The 12,212-nt window shown below is 37.6% G+C and overlaps 1 protein-coding gene across 1 annotated transcript in view; it reads right to left on the bottom strand.

The window, feature by feature from the left end:
• plxna1b (plexin A1b) overlaps positions 1–12,212 on the bottom strand; it is a 143,978-nt gene that overhangs the window by 97,878 nt on the left and 33,888 nt on the right. The window contains exon 3 of the mRNA XM_048200124.1: positions 6,721–6,903. Coding sequence (XP_048056081.1) covers positions 6,721–6,903 — 183 coding nt within the window. The remainder of the gene's footprint in view (positions 1–6,720; positions 6,904–12,212) is intronic.

Raw genomic sequence — 12,212 nt, forward strand, 5'->3', positions numbered from 1 at the left:
TCACTTTGATAACAAAACAAACCTCTGTGTGTGTGTGTGTGTGTGTGTGTGTGTGTGTGTGTGTGTGTGCGCGCGCGCGTGTGTGTGTGCGTGTCTGTGTGTGCGTGTGTGCGTGTCTGTGTGTCAATCAATGATCTGAACGTCAGTACTGGAGAAGAAATGCTATTGTAAATGAAAAGACGATCTGAGGAAACGGAGCATTAACAGAGATGATCTTCTCATTCATTCATTCTTAAAGCTCCTCTAGTTCATGTAGTCTGTAATTGATTTACATCCTACATCATGAAACATAATCGACAGCACAATGAGCCTGACGGCTGTCAGAGATTCAGCGGGGGAAAATGCTGAAGTGATTGTACTTCATTACTACATTTAAGTATTGTTTTGGGCAATCTGCACTTATGATACACAATCAACATTGAAACCGAACACTCTTGAACAGTCAAGTTCATTACCAACAGAGGGGATAAAAACCATACTTTTTCTCTTTAAAGTTTCAATTAGACATTCAAAGAACAAAGTGCCTCTATCACAGGTCATCACTCTTTATATCTTTCATCTTTTCCCATATTATTCAGCTAAAAAGCTAATCACATCTAACTGACATTTGAACTATTCTGATATTCATATCACTTCAGTAAAAAAAAAAAAAAAAAAAAGTAATTCACTACAACGATGTCTATAAGTGAAAGCTTAAATGTCACATAAAACTGTAATTGGTTCATCAAGCAGTCTCTTCATGAGACTGACAGCTGGTCAATATTCACTGGTTCCCAGGCATGTAAAATCACACAGAAGTCAACACAGACTGTTTGCAATGGGATTTCCTTTAGGGTCAGTAAGATTATTTTAATGTTTTGAAAGAAGGCTCTGTGCTCATCAAAGCTGCATTTATTTTATTAAAAATACAGTAAAAACAGTAATATTTGTAAAATATTATTACAATTTGGAAAAAAAAACTTTTTCTATGTGAATATATTGTGAACTGTATTTTATTCCTGTGATCAAAGCTGAATTTTCAGCATCATTACCCCAGTTTTCAGTGTCACATGATCCTTCAGAAATCATTCTAATATGCTGATTTGCTGCTCATGAAACATTTCTGATTATTATAAATGTTGAAAACAGTTGTGCTGCTTCACATTTCTTTCAGCATTCTTTAAATAGAAAGTTCAAAAGAAAAATATTTATTTGAATTAGGAAATTGTGTAACATTATAAATGTCTTTGTCGTCACTTGTGGTCAATTGAATGCATACTTGCTGAATAAAAGTATTAATTTAATTAAAAATAAATAATCTTACTGACCCCAGGCATTTGAACGGTAGTGTATAACACCCAACACAAACATCACCCACAAAAACACTGCAAAACAACAGATGAACAGATGCTGATTGTCACAACGCACCCAGTGCCATCTGTAATAATCAGTCAACACCTAATCTACACTGATGAATCTAAGTAATCAATAATAATCATTCAATGGGAAACACGTCATGAATCGGCATGTTCATGACGGAGTGTGTGTGTGTTCTCGGCCAGATCTCATGCTGAGACACTAATTACAGACATGTAGAGCTCAGCATAACACACGCAACAACCAGCAGAGCTGTGATGCGCACACGCGTGTGTGTAATTAACCTCCGCGGCTCAAATCACAGCCAACGCTTTGAACTAAATGTAAGAGGAGCGATAATACAGAATTCCTCTGTGTGTGAGTAAGTGTGAGTGAGTGAGTGAGTGAGTTGTGATTTATGAGGATACAAATTTGTATAATGACATGGGTATTACACTGGTATTATGCCGTAAACATGAAATATAAGGACATTTCACGAGTCCTCATGTTTAAAATAGCTTTAAAAACATACTAAACAATGTTTTATTAAAAACATAAAATTGCAGAATGTTTTCTGTGATGGGTAGAATGTACAGTTTGTACAGTATAAACCATTACGCCTATGGAATGTCCTCACTAAGATAGCAAAACAAACCTGTGTGTGTGTACAACCTTGTGCATTCCCAGATATTCCCACAACGCATCATTTATCCATCTTTTATTAATAAAATTACTAGAGCCCGACCGATATATCGGCCGGCCGATATTATCGGCCGATATGAGCTAATTGCATTTAAATCGGCATCGGCGTTTATAACGGCCGATGAAACATGAGAAACAGAGTCTCATGCTTCACTCATGTTATGAGTGTTGCATAGTTTGCCCACCAGAGGGAGCTCTGCAACTCCCCAGTTGACAACAGCACCACGGAGATGTACTCTTTTGACGGTGAGTCTGTCGTTCGTCATGTGAAATGATTGTAGATTTATGCTGCGTTCCAGGTAGGTTTTTGATGCCATAAGTCACGTCTTCAAATCACGACTCTGTAGCGTTCCAGGAAAGTCACGCCAAACTGCGTAAAAGTGTAAACAAACCAACATGGCGGACCGTACGGGGCTTATGCTCATTAACAATAATATATCGCCAAAGGTGCTTACTCCTTGCTTATTTGAAGGAAACAGAGGAGGAAAACGGCGCATAAGGCAAGAGAAGTGGTTATTCCTTTTATTTTACCGTGCACTTGCATAAACACCGCATCCAGGGACTGCCATTGTTGTTTTGCGGCTATGTGACGTCAGAACCCATAACTGGGAGTACATCGATCTAGTACGAGTTCACGGGTGGAAAGTCACGGCATTGACTGCTGTTCCAGTGCACTTTCACGGGTAGAAGGTTGGAAAAACACGGCTTACGGGTTGCCTGGAACGCGGCATTAGTTCATACACTGTATATAAAAACAGTGTGGTAGTTCTAGCTAACGGTCCTATCATTATCACTTCTAAATATTCTGTAACATCACTTACAGCCGCTAATGCATTGCTATATTAGATTAGCCACAAAGCTAATACCATGTTTATCAGTGGAAGAGCGCGAACGTTAATAAGAGGTCAAACTATAACGTTAGCGTTTAACTTATTCTAAATATATCTGCAGTGTTTCCCATTTAACTTATTTTAATTTTATTTTCAATTCATTGACATGGTTTTGTGGAATATTGAATTTGTTTGGTATAGCTCTTTTACTTTAACTTTAGTATTATAATTTATTTACAGTACACACACAGACTGTTAAAACCAGCTTCAACTGGAAGTAAGTAAAACTGTTAAATGTTTAAAACCAGACTGTTTTTTGATCATTAAAAAATATATACTTTTGATGTGCAATTGTTTAGTCATTGAGACTGTAATCTAAGGCTTTTTTTTTTAACATAATCCCTTCTGGAAAATGGTTTATACAGCCCACATACATAGAACAGACAGATATTTTGCTATTGAATGTTGTGTAAGTGTAGTTTATAGGAAATAGGTCTAATATCCAGTTTATTTTCAAAATCAAAATATCGGCTTATAAATCGGCTCTTTTCGAGTTAATATCGGCATCGGCCCCCAAAAATCCATATCGGTCGGGCTCTAAAAATTACCTACTTTTATTGTTTTACTAAGTCAAGTAAGTAACATTTTACTAGTGCCATCATTTCATTTTGATGCAATTCTCAATTACAGATTTGGCAGGTGCTTTTATCCAAAACGACTAATATTGCATTCAAGATGCACGTTACAGAAATACAGGAATACTGCTGAACTGTTGGATGATAAAGAAGGTGGTGGTGGTGGGGGGATTTAATATACCATCTCAATAATCTCTCCTCAACATGACACATGATTTGAGGAATCAATGTTTGGAGCATAAACTGAACTTAACTTCAAGACTTAAGTATGAGGGATAGTAATAATAAAGGGCACTAATAATAACAGTGATTTAAAATTTATAAATCACATTCAACCACTACCACATTATTAAAAAGAGTGAGCGAGACGGATAGAGAGAGAAAGACCAAGTGTCTCAAACTGTCTTCTGTTGAGGGTCACAGAGGTCAACAGGTTAGTGGGTCAGTAGATCAAATCCAGAGCTTCCAGAATGTTTAACTTCTAAAAACAGCTAAGCTTAAATCAACCCTGAGGATTAGCGTCTGATGACACAATGTGAATCAACTCAAAATGAATTTTTTTTTTCTTTATATCTGACACTGAATTCAGGGTCTGTCATTAAAGAGGACAAACACACACCTGCTATTGACACTCAAGGCCAGGAAAAGCTCAACGGAGGAATCTGCTCACAGACGCAGCAGCAGTTTTGTATGGAGCCATAATTAACAACATTATTACTCAGAGAGGGAGGCTGGCGGACTTTACTATGAGTTTAGACCGCAGTGTGTGTGTGTGTGTGTGTGTGTGTGTGTGTGTGTGTGTGTGTGTGTGTGTGTGTGTGTGTGTGTGTGTGTGTGTGTGTGTGTGTGTGTGTGTGTGTGTGTGTGTGTTTGTGTATGTGGCCCAGTTGGCTCGCCCATCTGTTGTTGATTTGACCAGACTGAATCGTCTAGCGCAGTAAACCCAGACGGGAGAGCTCAAGAAGGGTTACTCGTGCCCAGACATGCTACGACGCTCCGGATCAGCAGGATTAATCCAGGTTCAACACCTCCAGACACACATGAACATCTAAAACAGCCCTAACCAGCGACTCACTAAAGATGAAAAAGCTCAATCGCAACATTACACTTTCAAAAAGTTTAATATATACACTTATGTGGCGCTAACGAAATGGTCTCACCGTAAAGATAATCTTGAATGAATTAAAATTGCATATAATTGCTTGTTGCTTGATGACATTGTGCCTGGTTAGGACTAGTGTAAGAGCCTGATCTGAATTGGCTTCAAATTTCAGCAACAATGACCTAGATGATGTCTTAAACTTCAATTTCACATTCACAAAGCAAGATATCTTAAATTTACTGTAAACACATTGACTATTATAATCACTTCAAAATATTGCCTCCATTAAAAACAAAGTTTTAAAAATCTCTTACATTACAGAATAATTTTTAAATAAACTGTAACTTTTTAAGTATTTAACTATTTATTTTCCTTTGTATTCCCTCACTTGTTTTTGTTCTCTAATGTTTTGATTTTGTTGAAATCCCATCTGGCTAGCGCACTTCCCATAATGTTTCCCATTCGGTCAGTAGGCGGAAAGTAGGTGGACTTTTGTGACTTTTCAAACGCATTCGACCACATGAGCGCCTACATTACAAAATCAATCCGGTCAAATGTGTTTTCAACTACCTCTGGAAGTGGTTGAAAGTGGACAAGCTGAAAACTTTTTACACCATTTACACCTGTATTATAGCGCCGTCCACTTGTGATCCAATTTATGAAAACACATCTTGATACCAAGTGTAAAGAGGGCCTTAGTTATTATTATTTTATTTTCCATAAATGTGAAATGGGTCCTAAACACTACAAAAAGATGAACCTGAAAGTAACAAAAGTGAAAGACACACAGTAGACGTTGTGTGATAAAAGCACTTCTGTGACTGACTGACTGTCACACACACATAACATAAAGCTGCTGGATATTTCATTCACATCTTCAGTCAGTCTCTCAGGGATGGACAGAGTCTGTCCTCCATTTCACATCTCAGTGAACCAATCATGTGATGCTCCAGTGAGTCCTTCCACTCCTGCAAGCCTCTAACACACACACTCACACATGCACACACACATACACACAATCACACATGATGAATTCTGAGCTCATTATACACATACACACACACCTGATGCATACTACACATTTCACACCTCAAAACTGCAAAAATAAGTCATGTTGCCAAACTACCATTTACTTTTGAACACTTGCACAGTTTCTCAAGCATCTAAAACACCAAAAAAAGACCTACAAATGAGAACAACACAGGCAGAAGTGATTAATCTAGTTACTGCTCTATTGACCGATGCCGATAATTCAAATATAGGCCGATATATCCTGAAACCGTCTACATTAGTGGTTGATGTCCGAGGTCTGAAAACCACTTTCCAAAGCGCAACAATGCAATGCCTAAATCATAATAATGAAAACTATGAGCTACAAACAATGAAACCACAGTGCAACAATGCAATTACTAAATCATCTCCAAATGTCTGCTGAACACATATAGATTGTTTAAAACACTACTTGTAGTAAACGAATAGTTAAACCATCCCAAGCACAACACCTGAATCTAATCAGCATTAAACACTGAATAAAATGCTAAATTAAAACCAACATTAAAATAGCATTTGCAATTTTTAAGGTTAACCAACGCACATGCACACGAAGCAATATCAAATGAAAAGGAAAAGTGGTTTGAGAAGCAGAGCAATTAGACTTTAATGAAAAATTAAACAATCTTTCCTTTTCTTTGGATTAATAGCACCGGTAAAGCATTCACAATATGACCAGGAACATGCATTAAGAAACAGAATCAGTTTTGATTTGGTTGATGGTGTTCTGTCAAATTTTGACACCTGCCAGATTATTACCCCCTAGTATTTGGTTTAGGAGTAGGTGTGGGGGAGGGGTTAGGATTAGTGGTGGGGGGAGGGGGGGAGGGAATAATTTGGCAGGGGGTCAAAATTCGGCACAACAACGGTTTCCGTTTCTTATAGCCCAGGAATTTTCCCTCATCATAGCAACTTTAAACAAATTTACAACACAAAACACCAAGAGTTGCATCATAAATCTCTTAAAACTACCTCCTTCTGTTCCACAATGAGTTAAGTGAACAAAAGGATGACAACTCAGAGAGTATGAAAAAAACAATAAAATCTACAACTGTACGACTCTTACCTTCTTCATTCGGCCGTTGCGTGTTCCTGCAAAAACCACTGTGTTGCTGCGATAATCGTAAGCAGCTACCGAAGTCATACCATCATCTTTGTCTATGAAGAGCGGAATGCCCTCGATAGTGCTGGTGCCCCCTAGAGGCTGGTTAAAATCCTGCCCGCAGAATTTATCATCAATCTGGAGAGGCTGAAACAGACAAACACAGAGGGTTTGAGAAAGGGACTCCACCAAAAGGTCAATGCCTGGGTAAGACAGGCTGTCAGGGTGGGTTTTTCCTAAAAACAGTATCAGAGGAAGTCTTACACACACACACACACACTCACACCCACACAGTAGTAAGGCCGTTTATTACATGGATGCCAAAACGGAAAAGCAAGGTCACTGTATTGCAGGAAACCCTGGAAGGGTGATGTAAGGACACGAAAGTTAGTGAGTGGGAAAAGGGTAACATATTTACAATACTTATAAAACCAATTTACTGTTCTTGTTATTTTCCAACAGAATGTCATCTTAAAGTATCTGTTAGTCATGTGATATATACACTACCATTCAATGTTGAAAACAGTTGTGCTGCTTAAAGGGATAGTTCACCCAAAAATGAAAATTTGATGTTTATCTGCTTACCCCCAGGGCATCCAAGATGTAGGTGACTTTGTTTCTTCAGTTGAACACAAATGATGATTTTTAACTCCAACTGTTGATGTCTGTCAGTCAAATAATGGGAGTGAATGGTCACACAATCTATAAGAGTCAATAAACATGCACAGACGAATCCAAATTAAACCCTGTGGCTCGTGACGGCACATTGATGTCCTAAGACACGAAACGATTGGTTTGTGCGAGAAACCGAACAGTACTTATATAATTTTTTACCTCTAAAACACCACTATGTCCAACTGGGTTCAGCAATCGCTTGGTGAGGTCTGATCGCGCTCTGACAGCGGCAGTGATGTCTCGCGCATATACTTCAATGAGTGCTAGACATCACTGCCGCTGTCAGAGCGCGATCAGACCGCACTAAACGAACCCTGAACGCAGTTGGACATAATGGTGTTTTAGAGGGGAAAAATGATATAAATACCCTTCGGTTTCTCGCACAAACCGATCGTTTCGTGTCTTAGGACATCAATGTGCCATCACGAGCCGCAGGGTTTAATTTGGATTTGTCCGTGTGTGTTTATTTATAAATTGTGTGACCATTCACTCCCATTATTTGACTGTCAGACGGCAACGGTTGGAGTTAAAAATCATCATTTGTGTTCAACTGAAGAAACAGTCACCTACATCTTGGATGCCCTGGGGGTAAGCAGATAAACGTCAAATTTTCATTTTTGGGTGAACTATCCCTTTAATATTCTTGTGGAAACCGTGATAAATTTTAAATTCAGCATTCTTTAATGAAGTTCAAAAGAACAGCATTTATTTGTAACAGAAATCTTTTGCAACCGTATAAATATTTTACTCTCACTTTTGATCAATTTAATGCACCTTTGCTGAATAAAAGTATTAATTTCTTTCAAAAAATAAAAATCTTACTGATCCCAAACAGTCTGGAGGTATTTTTTCTATTAATTTTCATCATAAAGATTTAAAGAAATTCTTCAATAAAGTTCAAAATTTAATTTGTGAAAACGTGGTATTAGTAGAGTATCGTTTGAAATGAATAAATTACTCATCCCACATAGCAAGTCACTAAATCATTTAAGATGAAGATTAAAAGTTTCTAAAAGTTGAAATCATGTTGACTTTTTTGGGGTTCTGACCACTCATTCTAAATGTTACGATTACAAATACTGATTCTGAATGGAATGTTTACTTCCAGAATCCTGTTCTGTTCTATTGCCATTGTACAGGAAGTTTCTCACTGATGAAGTGGGGGGAGAGAGCGAGAGAGAGGGAGAGAGATCCAAATGTATCCGAGCCCGCACAGAACTCCAATGAAAGCTCTGCTAATTCCACAGAATGTGAATGCCATCCATTCACAAAATTCCACACATTTTCCACCCTGTATTTTGAAAAATGTTTGAATAAAAGGTTGAATATATTTGGCTAACTTTCCATACTTTACAGCTGTACCTTGTGGGGAAAAAAATAGGCTAAATTTGACCAAACCTCCAACTGGTGACAACTTAAAAGTTAAAAATTATTCAAATAAAATGTGTAATTTTAGGTTAGTCTTTGCTGTATATATAAACAACTGTCTGTAGTATGTGTGCTCATTCAGAAAGCTAAGTAAACGTACGTGTGTGTGTGTGTGTGTGTGTGTGTGTGTGTGTGTGTGTGTGTGTGTGTGTGTGTGTGTGTGTGTGTGTGTGTGTGTGTGTATGTGTGTGTGTGTGTGTGTGTGTGTGTGTGTTCTAAAGCTGCCCAGGCACACATCAATAACCTTTCTTTCTTTCTTTCTCACTGTCTTTTCTCTCTTCACCTTCCCTTTTCTCTTTGTTTTTCTTTCTGTCTTAATCCATCCAGAAGAGTCTCTACCTCACAGCAGGAAGAAAGGAAACAGAAGAAAAGAAAGAGGAAAGAGTCAGACGGGCATCAATTCACTTAGCAAACTCACTTTTTCTCCTCTGAGCTAAAAACCTGATGTCAAGCAGTCAGACACTTCAGACACACTCTCTCACACAGACACACACACACAAAGCCTGGCTGGAGGATTTACAGCTTTGAAAACATCAAAAGTAATTTAATTCAACATCTTTATGCCATCATGAGCTAAGCTTATTTAAATATCAGTCTTATGTAGTCAGACTTTTAACTATTAGCATAAAAGCAATCCCTGTGAACGGCTGTCAGAAAACCCCTGAACACAAAAACTAGTGGAATTTGGTATTTGATAGGCTATATTTTAATTTTGATGCAATGCATTATGCGACTGTCTTCTTTAAAGAGATGCACTACATTCCAAAAGTTTGCAGTCTGTAAGATTTTTTTCTGCTCACCAAGGCTGCATTTATTAGATCAAAAATACAGTAGAAACAGCAATATTGTGAAATATCATTACAATTTATTCCTGTGATCAAAGCTGAATTTTCAACATCATTAGTCCAGTCTTCAGTGTCATATGATCTTTCAGAAACCATTCTAACATGCTGATTTGCTACTCAAAAACATTTCTGATTATCAATGTTGTGCACAGTTGTGCTGCTTGATGTACTTTTGTGGAAACTGTGATACATTTTTTCAGGATTCCTTGAGGAATAAAAAGTTCAAAAGATAAGCATTTCTTGAAATAGAAATCTTTTTGTATTATAAATGTCTTTACTGTCACTTGTTTTGATTAATCTCATGTGTCCCTGATGAATAAAAGTATTAATTCTTTCAAAAATATCATACTGACCCCAAACTTTTGAATGGTAATGTATCTGCCTAAAAAATTTGGCCCAAAGCAGGCATCTGAAGGGCTCATGACCTTATGCTGCCTTCTGTGACGCATTTAGGCATTTTGGAACAGAGCTCTAGTCCCACTGCCATTTCACACTTGATTGATGGCTGATTTGATGCAGTATTTTCTCAATACTCATGGGTCACACAAAGAAGATGAACATTACATTCACTCAAAGTGTGTGTGCTAAATTAATTACATTCTCTCACACACACAAACGCACATTCACACTTTACTAGTGAGGTTTAAACTAATGCAGGACTAAACCAGTTGCAGAAAGACATACCAAAACACACACACATGCATAACTCCACAACAATGGGTGTGTGTGTGTGTATTTTCAGACTGTTGATTATGTGTCTGCTCAGGGCAGAGGCGAAACCAAACACAACACACGACATTCCAGAGGGAGAGAGAGACATAACTCTATATAAATGAGGTTTCAAAAAGTTGAATGCATTAAACCAGTTACATTAAACAAACACGCTGCCCTGATCTGATCAGTGTGAATCATTTGAGCAGCACCAGATTTTCAACATTCTATTTTGATGAGATTTAAACGGCTGATTTCTGTGTTCCTGTGAGTAAAAATACACAAGCACTGAGCTTCTGTCAGACATACAGCATTAAATAGGTTAATTAGCAGTGTACTTGATCTCTGACAACAACAAAAAAATAATCATTTTCAAAAACCGTAAGCAATTTTGAATCTGATAAAGATTATATAAAATGAAAAGGACATTTGTTTGGAAACACAATATTTTTAAACATGACATCAATTTGTTCACCATGGACTGCACCAAATATAAGCATTCCATTTAGATGACAATATATAGTTATTCTAAAGTAGCATAAACTCTGGGAAAAAAAAATGTAATGGGCTTTATTGGCATTTAAATTGTTATAGTCAAGAAAGACTCCAAAAAAGCTGCACACTTTGGATGCAGATTGGAGTGCTTCAAATGAAACTTTTGGACTCAAAGGGCAATAATTATGTCATAAGAGTCTCCATTTAAAAGCACAGAAAAAAAAAAAATTTAAATCACTAATCAACATCACTAATTAATGGCTAGTTAGTTGGATGACTAGTCAACCATCTTGGGAACTTAACTGAAATTTGGGGTCAGTTGTGTAAAGGCCAGGTTTATTCATAATTAAAAATGGCCATAAAATAGGGTTTTAAAAGACATGAATTCAGTGGCTGGTAAGTGAAGTGTAAAGGGAAAAAAAAAAAAAAAAAAAAAAAAAAAAAAAAATCGAAGAGTTCTGAACAATTTCAAATGTTTAAGTGTTTAGACGTGACACGTTCAGTCGCTCTGTATCTGTTTTGCTTCCCAAAAATGTCTTTCATTCTCTATTAATCCATCCGCTTAGAGCTCTACCGATAGACTTTGAATATAAAGAAAGGGAAAAAGATCAAACCGATTTGGAATGAGTCAGAAAAATAAAAATGAGGATCTTTATCTCTGAGTGCTTGGTTAAATGAAAGCCATTCTTTGCAACTGAAAGCCCCAAGAAAGACAGAGCGAATGAGACGAACAGAGACGAATGAGGAGAGAGAGATTAAGAGTGAGCGAACGAGAGGACGAAAAGCAAGCCCTGGTCCCAGAGGACCGTGATGGCAGAGAAGATGGGATCAAGCCTCGCTAAACGAATTAGAAAGCATGAGCGAGAGAGCAACTCATGAAATTTACTCAACTCCCCTAATGATGTTCCTGTCTGACTGAATAATGGAAGCACTTGGGAGAAAGACAGTGAGAGAAAGCGGACCCAAAAGGAAACAGGAGGTGGGTGACAGGAAGAGTGCTTGTGATATTTATATTCTACAACATTTAATGAAGTTAGACTATTAGACACAGTTAGACACAAGCTAACCGTGTAGTCAAGGTTCTTGACAATAGTTGTACTAGTCTTAACCAGTGTCGTCCTTTAATTTGCATCCCAGCCCAATTAGTAGACTGCTATAGAGCCGTGTTTATCAGCTCCAGTTCCACCCACCTCCCAGTTTTAGATGCCTCCTTATTCAACACACAAAGAAGGTGATGAGTTAAATCATGTAGTGAGACACCTAAAACTTTCTAGTAGGTGGGTCTCCAGGACAGAAGTTGAG

Source organism: Megalobrama amblycephala, linkage group LG8, assembly GCF_018812025.1.
Source record: "Megalobrama amblycephala isolate DHTTF-2021 linkage group LG8, ASM1881202v1, whole genome shotgun sequence".
NCBI classification, from domain to species: domain Eukaryota; kingdom Metazoa; phylum Chordata; class Actinopteri; order Cypriniformes; family Xenocyprididae; genus Megalobrama; species Megalobrama amblycephala.